At 39.8% G+C, this 17,857-nt stretch overlaps 1 protein-coding gene across 2 annotated transcripts in view; it reads right to left on the bottom strand.

Moving 5' to 3' along the window:
- afap1 (actin filament associated protein 1) overlaps positions 1–17,857 on the bottom strand; it is a 276,239-nt gene that overhangs the window by 64,099 nt on the left and 194,283 nt on the right. For both annotated transcript variants that reach the window (XM_043698373.1, XM_043698382.1), the window contains exon 8: positions 12,216–12,303. In XM_043698373.1, coding sequence (XP_043554308.1) covers positions 12,216–12,303 — 88 coding nt within the window. The remainder of the gene's footprint in view (positions 1–12,215; positions 12,304–17,857) is intronic.

Raw genomic sequence — 17,857 nt, 5'->3', positions numbered from 1 at the left:
GGTTCTTTACTCAGCGCGTCGTGAGTTCATGGAATGCCCTGCCAGTTGCAGTGGTGGACTCTCCCTCTTTATGGGCATTTAAGCGGGCATTGGATAGGCATATGGAGGATAGTGGGCTAGTGTAGGTTAGGTGGGCTTGGATCGGCGCAACATCGAGGGCCGAAGGGCCTGTACTGCGCTGTATTCTTCTATGTTCTATGTTCTATAAGTGTTACCTGAAGAGTCATCAAGATTGCAAAGGAATAAGCTGGTTGTTGCCCTGAGCACTATGACATATAAATGTCTAACTACTATTTTTGAGGGGCACAGTTTGTAAAAGGTTTCACATCCCTTACTCCGAGAGAGTCAGAAGCTGTTCTCATCTATAGGAACACAGATTAACCTATATAAAAAAAAGGAAATTCTGCATTGATTGATTGCAAACTACACATGCACTTACAGTTCACATTTAGTCATGAAATTACAAACATTATTCGTAATGCCAAGATAAACAACCTCTCCCACAAACACCAAAGAAATTCAATTTGGCCTGGAAACACATTCTGCACAATGTAGGGGGTGGGTGGGAGGTGGGGTAGGTTTGAGGTCAGGAAACTTGGGAGAAGTCGCTTCCCTGCATCTTTTAAACTGCAGGGCTCCTTCAATTTCTTTTCCTGTCAGTTTTCTGCTTAGAGCCAGGCTGAGAGACAAGCAGGAGGCAAGCTGAAGAGGAAGGCTGCTTCATAAGGCCAGACCCAAAATTGGTTGGGAGAGAATGGAGAGGGAGGCATTAAGAATAACATAGTTTAAAAGTAGCGTGTTAGACTTGGAAGAAGCACATTTCTTTCTCCTGCTTCTTGTGTGGTTTTGCAGTTTGGCAGAAAGAATAGAGGAGCTGAATGTTTTTTTAAATGGAGAAACACTGCAGAAAGTTACAGAAGTGGGATCTGAGACTCCTCATGCATGAATCACAAAAGAAACTAAGATTCAAGCCCGCCAGTGAATATGGAAGGCAAGTTGAATATTGGCTTTTATTTCAAAAGGAATGGAATATAAAAGTAGAGAGCCTTTGCTGAAACTGTCTAAGGTACTAGTCAGACCACAGCTGAACACTGAACAGTTTTGAGCCCCTTATCAATGGAAAGATATGCTGGCATTGGAAAAATTCCAGAGAAGGTTTGCTTAGCTGATACCATATATGGAGGGACTGTTTCCTGAGGTAGAGATTGAGTATCTGGGCCTGTATTTGATGCAATATAGAAGGATGAGAGGTGACCTAATTGAAATATACAACATTCTTAGGGGATTTGACAAGGTAGATATGGAAAGGGTTGGTTCCCCTTCTGGCAGAGTCTGGGGCCTGAGGGCACAATCTCAAAATAACTGTACCTTGTATACAAAGGATAAAGGACTCTCGTGGCATAGATTCTATCTCTGGGCCAGGAGACCCAGATTCAAGTCACACCTACTCCAAAGGCATGTAATAACATATCTGAATATGTTGAGTAGAACTATCTTCAAACAGAAACTTATGGGGCTCCTGAAGTGCAGTGGCAGTGTCCTCACCTCTGGACCAAAAGGCTTAGGTCTGTCTGCTGCAGAGGTGTGTGACAGCATCTCTGAATGGGCTGAATAGTGATCACAACTCCCTGACTTTTAATATAGTCATGGAGAGGGATAGAAGCAGATGGTATGGGAAAGTATTTAATTGGGGGAGGGGGAATTACAATGCTATTAGGCAGGAACTGTTGATCATAAATTGGGAACAGATATTCTCAGAGAAATTCATGACAGAAATATAAAGATTGTTTTGTGAGCACTTACTGAGAGTGCTGGACAGGCCTGTCGCACTGAGGCAAGGAAGGGATGTTAGGGTGAAGGAACCTTGGATGACAAGAGATGTGGAAGGAAGAAGGAAGCTTAGTTAAGGTTGAGGAAGCAAGGCTGTAGAGGATTCCAAGGTAGTCAGGAAGGAACTGAAGAATGGTCTTAGGAGAGCTAGAAGGGGGCATGAAAAAGCCTTGCCAGGTAGGATTAAGGAAAACCCTAAGGCGTTCCACAGTAATGTGAGGAAGAAGAGGTTAACCAGAGTAAAGGTAGGGTTGATCAGGGATAGTGAAGGGAACTTGTGCCTGGAGTCAAAAGCTGTAAGGGAGATCCTTAATGAATACTTTGCTTCAGTATTCACCAGTGAGAGTCCGTGATATTTGTAAGGAAAGCATGAAACAAGCTTATATGCTTCAGCAGGTTGATGTTACAAAGTAGGATTTGCTGGAAAATTTGAAAAGGATAGATAAGTTTCCTGGGCTAGACGGGCTATAACCAACCTTACTATGGGAAGCAAGAGAAGAGATTGCTCACCTTTGGCGATGATATTTGTGTCTTATTGTCCACTGGAATAGTATCAAATCATTGGAGGGCAAATGTTATTCTCTTGTTCAAGAAAGAGAATAGGGATAACCCTGGGAATTACAGACCAGTCAGTCTTACATCTGTGGTGGGGAAATTATTGGAGAGGATTCTGAGAGACTGGATTTATGATAATTTGGAAAACAATAGTATGATTACATATGGTCAGCATGGCTTTGTGAGGGGCAGGTTATGCCTCACAAACCATATTAAATTCTTTGAGGATGTGACAAAACAGTGATGAAGGTAGAGCAGTGCAAGTAGTGTACATGGATTTTAGCAAGGTGTTTGATAATGTTAGCCATGGTAAGCTCATTCAGAAAGTAAGGAGGCATGAGATATAGGGAAATTTGGCTGTCTGGATACAGAATTGGCTGGCCCTTAGAAGACAGTGAGTGGTACTAGATGGAAAGTATTCAGCCTGAAGCTCAGTGACCAATGGTGTTCTGCAGGGATCTGCTCTGTGACCTCTGCTCCTTTGTGGTTTTTATAAATGACTTAGATGAGGAAGTGGTTGGTTGGTTCGTAAGCTTGCTGATGACAAGAAGGTTGGGGGAGTTGTAGGTTGCAATGGACATTGACAGGATGCAGAACTGGACTGAGAAGTGATAGAAGGAGTTCACCCTGGAAAAGTGTGAAGTGATTCATTTTGGAAGGTTGAATTTGCATGCTGAATACAGGGTTAAAGGCAGGATTCTTAGCAGTGAGCCGAAACAGAGGGATCATGGGCTCCACCTCCTTAGATCCCTCAAAGTTGTCATCCTAGTTGATAGGGTTTTTAAGAAGGGGTATGGTGTGTTGGCTTTCATTAGCAGGGGGATTCAATTTAAGAGCCATGTGATTATGCTGCAGCTCTATAAAGCCCTGGTTAGACCATACTTGGAATGTTGTGTTCATTTCTGTTGCATCATTATAGCAAGGATGTGGAAGCTTTAGAGAGGATGCAGAGAAGATTTACCAGGATGTTGCCTGGACTGGAGGCCATATCTTATGAAGAAAGGTTGAGGGAGCTAGGGCTTTTCTTATTAGAGCGAAGGAGAGGAGGTTACTTGATAGAGGTGTACAAGATGATGAGAGGCACAGATAGAATGGATAGCCAGAGACTTCTTCCAAGAGTGGAAATAGCTATCACGAGGGAGCATAATTTTAAGGTGATTGGAGGAAGGTTTAGGGGTGATGTCATAGAGTAGTGGTAGCATGGAATGCACTGCCAGCAGTGGTAGTAAAGTCAGATACATTAGGGACATTTAAGCAACTCTTGGTTAGGCACATGTATGATAGTAAACTGAAGGGTATGTAGGTTAGCTTGTTCTTAGAATACGATAAAAGGTTGACAAACATTGAGAGCCAAAGGGCCTATACTGTGCTGTACTATTCTAAATATCTTAAAAATATCTTATTGCTTCTTGTGGTGAAATGGTAATGTTCCTACCTCTGAACCAGGACACCTGGGTTCAAGTCCTACCTGCTTCAGAAGTCTGTGATAACATCTTTGATATCTAGAGTAGTTCTACAGGGTGGATTTATCATATCACCAGTTGTTGACACTTTGAACCCTCACCATAACATAGGCACATAACCAAGCAGATATATCAATAGAAAAGCATCTATTTTAGAGGCTGTTGTGGTGCAATGCTAGTGTCCCTGCCTTTGGCCAGGAGGCATGGATTCAAGTACCACCTGTTCCGGAGGTGCATCATAATATGTTTGACTAGGTTAATTAGAAAATATCAAATACAAAGGAAAGCAGGCTCTTATGGTACATTAGTCATGGCCTTATTTCTGGGCTGGAAAGTGTTCCATCTGCCCTAGAGATATTTCATAAATTGTTTGAACTGATTCATTAAAATAGCTATGCCATACAGATTCATAGAGTCACACAGCACAGAAATATACCCTATGATCCAACCAAACATAATTGCCAAACTAAACTAGTTGTATCTGCCTGCTCTTGGTAAAAATACTGTTTTGTAAAAATGACATACAAAGGAGTTTTAGGGAATCCTGTGTTGCAGTCATAGTGTCCCTACCTCTCGGCCAGAAGGTAGGGTTTAAGACCCAATTCAGAATATGATGGCCACAGAATCATGTTTGAATAGGTCAATTTTAAAATTCTTTTACATATATAAGAGCTGACCAAAATGTGGTTGTTGATTAAGAGTGGTATGAAATATAATTCTCTCACTCCGTAAGTAAAAGCTTAGGTGCACAAAGACTAGGCCCTAGTGTTCTTCCTTCACAGCCTGGCTCTTTGAGTTTTGATGATAAGGCAGAAATTTCCTGAATTGGTGTTGGGCTTGGTGACTGGAGGATTGCAAAAATAGGAGTTTGAGACAGGTCCCCAGTGCAATCTGAGCTGGAGATGTTACCCTGTTAGAGGCAAGAATTAAGATCAGCAACCTACTGCAAGGCGATGGACAATAAATTTAAATAATTAAGGCCATAACTGGGGCATTAAACTGGTCTCAAAGCATTTGGTGACATCTCCTTCCATCTACCAAAAACACACCCTCTACCGCATGACCTCTCTGTGTCTCCATTATCATTCACGATATTCAAGTCAACTTCCATATTCCATACCATCAAAAATGAAATATAAACAACTGCTTCTGCTGGTATTTTAATACTCTGCTTGATTATAATTTCTAACTGCAAGCTTAGGATCAAAGCACTTTTCAATTGTTGTTTTTTAAAAAAAATGGAGCAGGATAAGCAAACATTTTTATAATTTTTTTTTCTTAAATGTTATGGTAGAATTAAAGACAGATAAATTCATAAAATTGCTGTCAGTCAATAAGCCACATTTCTCTACTTTTTAATTGAACAGCTTGTGCAGCATCAGTCTAATTGTATGATGTGGTCTGATGTCCAGTGAATTCAACAAGTAAGCAGGCCATAAACTCAGATCATTTGTATTGTCTCTCCTTGCAGCTCAACACAACCAGGATCTCTTAAATTAGCGTGTGTTGATGTTTCAACGTCATGCTCTACTACAGAGGCAAAAGGCCAGTTCAGAGGAGCTTGACACTGCTGGCAGGAGAATCCCCATGTTAGAAGACCTTTACCTCCTGGGGGATTCCAACTGAAGAGTAGGCACAGCTCATGAGACATGGCCTTCTTGCCTTGGACATCATGATCTGAGAAAGATAAATGAAAATGGGCAGAGACTACTTAAGCTTGGTTGCCACGATATGTCTAATATAATGATTATCTTATTTCAGGACAAACAATGACACAAGTTATCCTGCAGACATCCAAGACAAGTGCAATGGCACTGATTGGAACTAATCACCACGAGCATTCTCAATACATGCTGACTGTGATACAGATCACTCACTTGCATATCAGGGTTAGGGTACAACTCTTGAAGTTTCTTCATCCAAAGCAGAAATGCTATGTCTATATCATCATTAACCAAACACATTCTTGCAGCTCATAGGAAGCAAAAACAGAAAAATGCTGACTGGTTAGAGGCTGATATCACTGTGATGGGATTAGTCATTGAAGCCAAGTAATCGGCTTGCATTAGAAAGGTCCAAGCAGAAAGATTTTGACTGCATGAAGAACTGCTAAAAGTCAGTGCAGCAGACAGGTAGGCAATTTGCCAGCAACTACTGCTCACAACCTTGCCAGAATATCCAGATGTCCTTTGATAACAATGCTAGGGGGAAATATGAAGGTATCAACAGGTCCATCCACAAGGAGAACAGTTCCAGTGAAAACAGGCAGGGCAGGTCAGGTCATCTCAAACAGCTTAAAACAGTATGATAGAGATGGGTGGAACTCTATCCTGAGCTATACTGTAGGGCAGACACTGCAACGGAGGAAACTCTAGACACCATAGAAAATCTGACCATCATGGCACAGCTGTGTATGGAACCCATAGTGGAGGAGGTTACTAAAGCCATGAGCAAAGGTCCAGCTGCTGATGTTATATTGCCTGAAGTCATCATCACAGGAGACTGGCACCTGCAACATCTGCACAAACGTCCTTCTCTGGGAGGGTTCAGGCACTGCCCCAGGATACATGAGATGCAAAGAATCTGACCCTATAAAAAGAATAAAAGGTAACCTCGGTGATTGCAGCAAATATCACAAGATCTTGCTACTGAGTATCATGAAAGAATATTCACTAGTGCTCAGCCATATCTGTCTCAGATCCAAGACAAAGGTATACTAAGTCCTCACTGGAGGCTAGCTCTATGCAGATAATACCACATTAGCATTTCATACCATGGAATACCTTCTCTCACCTGTAAAAACTTAGTTTGACTGCCAAAATGAGGAAGAAAAATGTCAAGGTCCAGGATGTTGTAATACTGCCAATAGCAGCACTGAAAATATGGCAGTGGAGGTTGTTGGCAGTTTCACATACCTATATTCCACAATCAGCATGGTGGCTCAGTGATGAGCACTGCTGCCTCACAGTGCCAGGGACCTGGATTAGATTCCAGCCTTCGTTGACTGTTCTGTGTGGCATTTGCATGTTTCCTTCCTGCTTGCATGGGTTTCTACAGGATGCTCAAGTTTCCTCCCACAGTCCAAAGATGTGGAGGTTAGGTGGATTGGCCATGCTAAGTTGTCTGTAGTGAGTAGAGATATGCAGGATAGTTGGATTAACCACGGGAATTGCAGGGCTAGGTCTGGAATGCTCTTTGGAGGGTCATGCAGAATTGTCAGGCTGAATGGCCTCTTTCTGCACTGTGGGGATTCTATGATTCTATAACCACCATCAATTGATCAGTTGATGCTGAAATCAATGTATGCATCAAAAGCTGCATATGTTATGTCTAAGCTGAATAAACTAATATGAACACTAGTAACTTGACTAAGAACACTCAGGTGCTAGTCTACCAGCACAGTTCCATAGATGTGAGACACGGACAACATATGGTAGGCAGGAGAAAAGGCTGAACAGTTTTAAACTTCTTGGTCTCAGACTTATTCTTAGCACGTCTTCGCAGAACAAAATTACCAGTTCAGGGGTCCCCTGCAGTGCTAAACTTGTTATTCATTCATTGCTATACCAGTGATGTCTGTACTGTCTTGGTCCTTCTGTGTGGTGGACTGCTCACTGGAGCACAACCTCTTGGATAAACATACTTCAACTACAAGGACACTTGCAAGCAAGGTATAAAAGCTGTCAGACCTTGACACTGACAAATGGGAGACAATGGCTGATTGGCATGGCCTTGAGTTTGACCTTTTGGAAGAACATTACAAGAGACAAACAGAAATGAAAACTCAGCTGTCCAAGAAGAGGACCCAGAGAGAACAGAGGCCAGTGAACTGTCCACCTTCTCAGTCCACTTTCTTCCTTTGCAGGAAATGTAGCAGGGACTGCCACACTAAAGTGGGGCTTCTAAGTTCCAGCAGATGATGCTTAATAGAGTTGACTGTTGTCTTACAAGATAGAAGGCTGCCAAATAAACAGTAATGTAGTTCCCAACTGTGGTAAATTTCTAGCTTACAATGAATGAGCCCCAGTCTATTGAAGACAAAAAGCAAAATATACAAATTTTGTCCAACAGACATACTTATTGAAAAATTAGGGAAACAAAGAGCTTTTTACCCCATATCTTCATTTGGTTAAGTTTGTCAGATTTAGTGAACAAATCTATTTGAAACAAAATAGCAACAATTTCCACAGAATAGGATTTTAAAACCAATTAGCTCAAAACAAAATGATTTTTGCCAATATTTGTGGCACTGATAAGGAATTTTACAGCTCAGATTCCAAAGTTGACCAGAAGTCAATGACGTGACACAATCAATGGCAGAGACACAGGAAATGCTCAATGCCTGTAGGAGGTGATGAGAAGTCCAGAATATAATTTCACTGGAAGATGATCAAGCAAAATGGTGCGCAGAAGCATAGCAGTAATGGCTCTGGATAGGGTAGCCATTATTGCATAACTTTTTCTCAAGTACTTGTGAGTGGTATTGGTTAGATTGCTGCCAATCTTCATTCTTTTGGTTGAAGGTTGAAATGGGAGGCAAACTGATATTTCTGAAGTTTCTATCTCCAGCAGAATCAGTAACAAGAGGCCAGATCACGACAATCATGACTGAAGCAGCAAATTAGAAGTTTATCTCAGAAAAGAAGGCATTGAATGCCTTAAGCTATTATGGCAGATATTAAAAAAATCATTACCAAGTCAATTCAAGGTTTGAAAATGAAGTCCATAAAAGGAAATAGAGAACAGCAAGGAACTGGAACTGAAGGCAACAATGCCAATTGACAACCTTGTAACAGAGGTTGGGCCCTTTTGTATTGCAAGTATGAGAATTCCATAATAGTAACCACCATAGGATAGACCTGAATGTTCAGATGACTATGCCTCTTTAGGACCACTTAGTCCTCAACAAACAATGCTGAGCTACTGCTATACCTTAACAACATAACCAATCAATCATTTAAAAAGCTATAATAAAATAGCAGAGAAGTAGGACTAATTATGAAATTATTTCAAAATTCAACACAGGCGTAATGGGTCAAATAGTTCCCTCCTACGCTGTAGCATATGGAGTTAGAACAGCTATTTTGTTTCTTAACCAACAAATTTAGCATTTTGTTTCCAATTTTGGAAATGCTGCCCGGAATCTTGCAGTCTCTACCCCAGTGGATACATATGGCAATCCACGGAGCATGGTAATTTCTATATCTTGTTCTGACAAAAAATATAATTAGAAGTGGAATTTTGGCTACCCTCAACACATGCTTCATTGGGGAAATCAGTGCTGTTGGTAACTTCTCTTTCAAAACATGCTTCTTTAAAAATATAAACTTTAGTAGCCCGGACATTATTAAAATATTTTCAATCAAATAAAATAAAGCTGCAAATATCAAAAATTTGAAAAAGTCAAAAATTGCTGGGAATACAGCAATGATCAGTTTACCTCTGTACAGGAAATGCAGGTTAAACATTTGAATTAGGAGCCACTTTCAGAATTGAAAGCTGAAAGAAATGCAAATAAATAAAAGGAAGAAAAAACATTTCCAGATGCAGAGAAGTCGTGAACTAGATTAGAGGAAAAGAAATTCTTAATAGCAAAAATAATTTAAATGAGGCAGTGGAACTAATTTTTAAAAAGTAAAAAGCATGGACAAACAATAACGATAAAAAAACAAAATGCACGTCATTCGCCCAGTCTGCAGGATCCAAATATCTGTGCTGGTGAAGGAACTTAAATACACAGGCTAAGTATAGGTAGGAGCCCTTCCCTCCTGAACTGTTTCTCAATTTCTCTTCCATCTAACAGTCCCTGCTAATCCTCCCAGGGAAAAATACAATTCCAACACCACATGGATATCTACTATGTAAGGGATTAGCATCTGGTGAGTATTAGACCCCTGCAACACTCTTCAGACCCTGATGCCTTCACACACAGTAAGTAAATGTTACTCTAAATCAAACTTACTTTGAACATTAAGAACGCAAGACTCTTGTCCCTTCAACTTGCTACAGCTTTCAGACCAAAAATGGTCATTTAAAATTAAAACATTGACTTGAATCTCACCCAGTGACAAGTGAGTAAAATGACACAGGGCAGTCAAATGCCTTTTGAGTGGTATTACTGAATTCTGCTGCATTTCCCACAATGTAATGGTATGCAACTGGAAACAAGGGTTGGAATGACGAATCTCCATAAACTTCCTCAGCTTAACACCCTGTCAAAAAAGTGCAGCTGGAGAAGCAGACAATCAAATGGTGAATATCTGGGTCATCATGTTTACAACTGTCAAATGAGGCAAATGATGCAAGACTGATCATACTGTATGTAAGTTTGCTCACTGAGCAGGAAAGTTCAGTTTCAGACATTTCATCACCATACTAGGTAACATCATCAGTGAACCTCCTGTGAAGCACTTTCTAGTTATGCGTTTAGGTTTTCTTGGGTCAGAGATGTCATTTCCGGACATGATGTCATTTCCTGTTTCTTTTCTCAGAGGGTAGCAAATGGGGTCCAAGTCCATGTATTTGTTGATAAGAGTTCCGATTGGAATGCCATGCTTCTAGGAATTCTCTTGCGTGTCTCTGTTTGCTTGTCCTGGGATAGATGTGTTGTCCAAGTCAACATGGTGCCCTTCGTCATCTGTATGTAAAGATACTAGTGAGAATGGCTCATGTCTTTTTGTGGCTAGTTGATGTCGTGTATCCTGGTGGCTAGTTTTCTGCCTGTTTGTCCAATGTAGTGTTTGCTACAGATCTTGCAAGGTATTTTGTAACAGACATTAGTTTTACTCGTTCTCTGTATGGGGTTTTTCAAGTTCATTAACTGCTGTATTAGTGTCCGGGTGGGTTTATGGGCTACTAGGAGTAACCCACAAGAGGTCGGAGTAGTCTGGCAGTCATTTCCGGCAATCAACCTTCAAGACCATCAATAATATCCTTATTGGCACAAAATTCACTAAAAAGAAGAGAAAAACAACAACAAACTGCCATTTCTAGATGTCACAACTGCCATTTCTAGATGCCAATGGGGAACTTCAAACCAGGAAAATAATACATATAGACTAAATACTAAACTACAGAAGCAATCATCCCAACATCCACAAATGAAGCAGCATTAGAACTTTATTTTAATGAGCCACCACACACTGTGGCACAGACGATCTATGAAAAGGAGGGGAAACTCAACTATGCAGTGTATTCAAAATGAATGGGTACCCAATGTATCGATTTCTCAGTAACAAACCCAAACAAGATGACAAAACCCATTCAGAAACCCTAGCCACTCTCCCCTACATCAAAGACATCTTGGAAATGACTGCCAGACTACTCAGATCTCTTGGCATCATGGTAGCCCACAAACCCACCAACACACTAAAACAGCAGCTAATGAACTTCAAAGATCCCAACAAGCAAAACTAATGAAATTTACAAAATACCTTGCAAGAACTGTAACAAACACTACATTGGACAAACAGGCAGAAAACTAGCCACCAGGATACAGGAACTTGAACTAGCCACAAAAAGACATTACACACTCTCACTAATATCCTTACATACAGATGAAGGCACTTCGACTGGGACAACACGTCCATCCTAGGACAGGTCAAACAGAAACATGCACGAGGATTCCTTAGAAGGTAGCATTCCAAATGGAACTCTATCAACAAATACATCGACTTGGATGCCATTTAGCACCCTCTGAGAAAAAAGAACAGGAAATGACATCACCACAGGAACTGACATCGACACATGAAATGACATAATCAACCAAGGAAACCTAAACACACAGACAGCAGGTCACTAACACCGGTACTTCACTGGAGGCTCACTGATGATGTTACCTAGTATGGTGACGAAACATCTGAAAATGAACCTTCCAGCTCAGCAAGCAAATTTACATCCAGAACCTCAATCTGAGCTACAAATCTTTTCAATACTCGCTAACTGATCATACCCCCTGCCCTGGCCATCACTATTCATGGCAGCTACCTATCGTAACTGCTAAACAATTTGCCTTATGAGAAGCTAGTCATCCATCTTTGACAAGAACCAGTGAATAAGTATTTTAGCCAATCCAAAGACAATGAAAGAACTTCCCGAAATGAAAGGAAATATTTCAACCTTATTAAAATGTTGTGATGTAATAACATTTGCTTAATGAAATAGTAAAAAGTATTTTGTGATTTGATTTAAGACGTAACTGATTTGATCACAGCATGAACATTTGTGATATTCATCCTTTTTTCTTTATGCAAAACAAAGAAAGAACATGAGTTGAAGAAAGTGACTATTATATAAAGTGATGAAAAAAATCAATGGCAGCTTAACAATATTAGCATTACTGAAATGTGATTATATACAAGGACTTACCATGGTCTTTACTATCTGCTATTCCAACATGGTTACCATTTTCCAAATGCCCTTCACCATCTGAATTTGGCTTATCGGCAGATAATTTCTGCAAGAGTGAATCAAATACAATCAATCAATTTTCACTCAAAGAAAAGACTCTACTGATTTCCTTCAAATGAAATCTTTGGGAATGATTTGTTCTTGTGCCTATGCACAGTATAGATTGGGAGGTGTTTTCCCAGTTGGTATTTCTAGCAAATTTCTGTGGATGCTTTAAAATCACTGCAGAAATGGAGCACCTGAGAACACATCAAAAAATGGCAAATACCTAATTGCATTGGGCCACAGAGCTTTCGTGTTTTATGAGTTGACCTTGATAGGACAGAACTTCCCTTCCAGCCTGAGATGGCTTTTGGGAAGTGGGTAGTAGATCAAGGGACAGGTTGAGGGTAGAACTGCTTTGCACCAGATGTTCCCATTTCTCCAACTCAATCAGCTTAGGACTAAAGGTAATGAGACACAGAATGGACAACTGTGGATGGAGAATGGTGGTGGGAGGTCAGTCAAAAAGAGTAAGGGCCCAGGCAAGTGGAGATCTTCAAAAAGAAAATTGAAGGTTTATTTTAAAAGTTCAGACTGACCAGTCTCCTCTTTGTACACAGCCCAAAGAGGAAACTCCAAGGGGGGCAAGTTTCTCTCTACCCATTGGAAAATGAAGGCTGAATTTACCAGTTGTTTGGGCAGGAACAGATTGGAAGTGTTAACGGAATTCCCTGGTTATCTCGGAATCCCATGAAAATTAGACACTTTCCCACAATATAATAGTATAACCTTAGCTTCCTTTACAAAAATAATTGCTCCTCTTCCATATTAGGATCCAGGCCTAGTATCCCGATGTGTCCATACCTAAAGTTGATATAACATGTATGCATGCTTCTTTCTGATTCCAATGCACCACTGACTGCAATCCAAGGCAGGGTCATGAGAGTCCTGGCCTAGAATTCTATATCCCTATATTTCTATATTTCATTTCACATCACTAACATAAAAGCACCAACATTCACAAAGAAATACCCAAGGGAAGGCGAGGATCTGGCATTGTGTATTCCAGTATAATAAAGCCATCTGCTCCCCTTCAACAGGAGTTCAAATGAGAATGACTGTTGGTTATTAGCATTCCATGCAGCTCTCTGCCTGTCTACTTGCATGCCAGCACAATTTGTAGTAATAATATAATGTACATGACATGAAGCCGGAGTGATAAGAGTTTATTGGGACACTATTAAAGGATATATCGTGCAGATTTTGAGTTCACGTAGCAATCTTTACACATGCTATGGCTTTCTTTCTCAGCAGATTACACTGACTACAATTTGACCAACATTTTTCTTCCTTTGGTAGGATCTAATGAAGAATGCAACCTTATTTCCAACAAACATCTATTTAGTTTCTACCAGAGATAATAGATAAAGATTAGATTAAAAGATAAGATTAGAAAACTCCTCTAATCTTATTTTCTATTTGTAAACCAGATACACGGAGACTAATTTAGCATTCACATCACCTTCCAATCAAATCTTCCAATTTAGCTTATACTGGAGGTATTTTGAGAGCTGGAGTTTCCTAGATAGTGCTATGCAGTACATTTATCTACTTATGAATTCCCAGTGGTGCTGATGAAACTGCAGCTTTCCATTCAGGGATACCTGACAGTATCCCCTTTGACAACCCAGCTGAAATCACCAAATGAGCTCAAAGTGTGAAGAAATCATAGGAATCACAAGTACTGTTCATATTATCCACTGGAGATATGGATGAGTGATGTGTTCCTTTTAATGCATGCCTGACAAGATCAAAACAAAATATACATTTTAAAAGAAATTACAATATGTGTAAAATAAAGAACAGAGAAGGTTCCCCCATCCATCAATCTTCCCTGATGCAGATATGCTCCAGCCACACACAAAATCACTGACCCACCCCTTTAATCACACAATCTCCTGGGAGAGCCAACAAAAAAGATGAATTCAAAGATCAATTTAGCAAAACACTGGGATATTTCTCTCTCATTCCCTTAGGCAAAATTCCAGGATGCTGCTGTAACCTATAAATCCTTCTAATCTCAGCTAACTCATGACAAGCTCTTTATAATTGGAAATGCTCTCCCCTTCTAAGAGCTTGTCCAGATCCCTTCTGAATGGCATTAATAATGCATAATTTAGTCAGTCATCTGCTCAATTTAAATCAATGAAATAAAATTATTGCAAAGTTCCAAACTTGTTTAAGATCCTCCCAAACAGGTTGACCCCTCTGGGTTTGTCCAGGCACTATTTAATTTCTAGGTGATAAAAACAAAAATTTATTCCAGCATGAACTGTCTCAACATGAAGCCCTGTGGGACAGAACTGATTACTATTCCTATATCAATCTACTCGCAGTGAAAACTCTTGGTTTATCTATCCACAACAACTTTAGAAACCCTTTCCAACTGCTATAAATGCAACATTGTATTGATGACTCTGGAAAGCAAGTTTTTTTCATTCAGAGTGGTGGGTATCTGGAACTCACTGTCTGTAAACAGTGTAGAGGGAGAAATTCTAATAACATATAAGAAGTACTTAGGTATACGCTTGCCCTGACAAGGTTTACAAGGATATGAGCCAAGTGATGGAAAAAGGGATTAGAAGAGCTGGGTAGTTTGTTTTGACCATGGTAAACTCAATGCGCCAAAGGGACTTTTTGTGTGCTGTAGAATTTATTTTGGACTGACCCTTAGACAGACAACACTTGTAGTACTGTGTCAAGATTGTTATTACTCTTATCTTATTGGATTGTAACATTGTTACAAATCTTTTCACAATCTTAATGACCGTTATCAAATCACTCCTCTCTCTTTTCTTGAAAAAAGAGCACCACCCTGATCAATCTGTCCTGATATATGTAATTTCTCAGTTCTGGTGTCATTTTCATGAATCTTTGGTGAGCCTTCTCTAGAAACATTGCCCCATAGTGTCAGTGATGTGCAGGCTAGGTGGATTAGCCATAGTAAATATGCCATTATGGGAATATGGGGGTTGGGTCTGGGTGAGATGCTCTTCAGAGGGTTGGTGCAGAAACGTTGGGCTGAATGGCCTCTTTCCACACGGTAGGGATTCAATGATTCTAAAAATCTGTGTCCTTCTTAGGGACCAGAACTCTTCTCAGTACTAGAAATGCTGTTTAAGGATCCATACAAGATGAACATAATGTCATCGAATTCTACAGCACAAAAAAAGTCCTTATTGGTTTTGACAAAGATAGACTCAACCACCTAATTATTCTAATTCCTTTTTCCATTGCTTGGCCCATAGCTTTGTAAGCCTTGGCAGGAGCACAAGTGTATACCTAAGTATTTCTTAAATGTTGAGGGTTTCTGTCTCTACAATCCTTACATGTAAAGAGTTCCAGATACCCATCATCTCCTGCCCCTTATGGTAAATCTATGCCCCAGAACTCCTCCAAGAAGGGAAAAAGTTCATTCCTGTCTACCCTATCAATGCCCATTATTTTATACATCTTAATCATGACCGCTCTCAGACTCTGAATGAAAACAACCCCAGTCTATGCAATTTCTCTTTATAACTAAAACTCTCCAGCCCTGGCAACATCCTGGAAAATCTCCTCTGCACCCTCCTATAATGCAGTTCCGGAACTGCATACAATATCCTCATGATAGCCTAATCAACATTTTTTATGCAGTTCCAGCATCACATCCCTGATCTTCAATCTATGCCTCAGTTAAAAGGATGTATCACATTTGCTTCATCATAACTTCTATACTTTTCAATTACATTTTAAAAAATGAAAAACAGTGGGTCATATACTTTTTAAAAAATACTCTTAACCTTTATTTAGGAACTTGAACATCTGAACTCAGATATGATCTTTTTTTTGAGACGTCTAATTAGACTGCAATAACATTGCAAAAGTCTTGCTGATAACGCCCAAACTCTCCTGATTTTATAAACTGCATCTTTTATAATGCCTCTTAAAATTAGCATAAACATTTCCCAGGAAAAAAAAAATTTCTCTTAAATATTACCAGCACATAAACTTCATATCAATCTATTGGAATTAATCCATATCTCAAAGAACTTTTACGTATAGTGCCTAAATGTTCACAGAATGATTGGGACCTGAAAATTAAAGGGTACAAGAAATTTTAGGACCAGAACCTAGAAAAAGATGAAGGGATAGTTCTGTTATTTAATCATGGTATCCAACAAAAGGAGACCACTTTAGGGTCATGCAGCACAGAAACAGACCTTGCGATCCAACTCGTCCATGCTAACCAAGTTTCCCAAACTAAGCTAGCTCCACTTCCCTATGTTTGGCCTATATCCCTCCAAATGTTTCCTATTCATGGACCTGTCCAAGTGTCTTATAAATGTTGTAATTGTATCTGCATCGACCACTTCTTCTGGCAGTTTGTTTTACATAACGTGTGTGAAAGAATTACCCCTCAAGTCCCTTTTATAACTTTTTCCTCTCACCTTAAAATGTGTCCCCTAGTTATGAACTCCCTCACCCTAGAGAAAAGATGCCCCTTACTTATGCCCCTCATGAATTTGTAAACCTCTATAAGGTCACCCTCAACCTCCTTCATTCCAGTCAGAAAAGTCCCAGCAATATCATGGTAAATCTTCACTGAACCCTCTCCAATTTAATAATATCCTTCCCACAGCAGGGCGACCAGAAGTAGACACAGTACTCCAAGAATGGCTTCACTGACAACCTCAACATGACACCTCAATTCCTATACTCTAAGGTCTGAGCAACAAAGGCAAGTGTGCTAAAAGCCTTCTAAACCAACCTGTCTACCTGCGACACAACATTTTAAAAAAATATCAAAAGGTAAGAATGCACTCATGGGAATGGCTTGCAGATTCCATCAATAACCACACTGTAGAATAGGGTAGACAGGAAGGAATAATGAGGAGTTGTGAGAAAGGTACTATAGTATTCATGAGTGATTTAATTTACATATTGACCGGACAAATCGCATTGGCAAAATTAACCTGGATAATGAGTTCAAGCAGCATATTTGGAACAATTTCTTAAATCAGCACACTTTCTTGCTAACCAAAGAGCAAATTACATATCTGGTAATATGCAAGGAAATAGGATTAATTAATTGTTCCACAGTGAAATGCCCTTAGGCAGCAGTGATCATAGTATAATTGAATTTCACAGCAGCTTCAAAAAGAGTGAATCTAAGGCTAGTGTCTTAAAACTGAATAAGGAACATTACAAGGGCTGGCTAAAGTGAACTGTGAAATTACGTTAATAGATAAGTCAGAAGAGATACAGTGGCAGACTTTTAAGAAGATATTTCAGCATACTCAGAAAAGACACATTCCAGTGAGAAGGAGATCCCTAAGGAAGGAATGCCTGTGGCTAACTAAAGATTTTATAAAATTGAAAGAAACTGCATATGCTTCCACAAAACTGAGTGGATGGTTGAAACACTGGACAGAATTTAAAGGATAGTGAACAATAACTGCAAGATTAATAGGGTGGAGAAATTAGAACATGAAAGAAAACTAGCTAGAAATATAACAAGTTTTAAGTGTTTCTGCAGGTACACAAAAGCAAAAAAAAGGAGTTAATATAGAGAATGT

This window comes from Chiloscyllium plagiosum, chromosome 1 (assembly GCF_004010195.1).
Source record: "Chiloscyllium plagiosum isolate BGI_BamShark_2017 chromosome 1, ASM401019v2, whole genome shotgun sequence".
In the NCBI taxonomy this organism is placed as follows: Eukaryota; Metazoa; Chordata; class Chondrichthyes; order Orectolobiformes; family Hemiscylliidae; genus Chiloscyllium; species Chiloscyllium plagiosum.
Note: the sequence above shows the minus strand (reverse complement) of the source record. Positions and strands in the feature narration are given on the sequence as shown.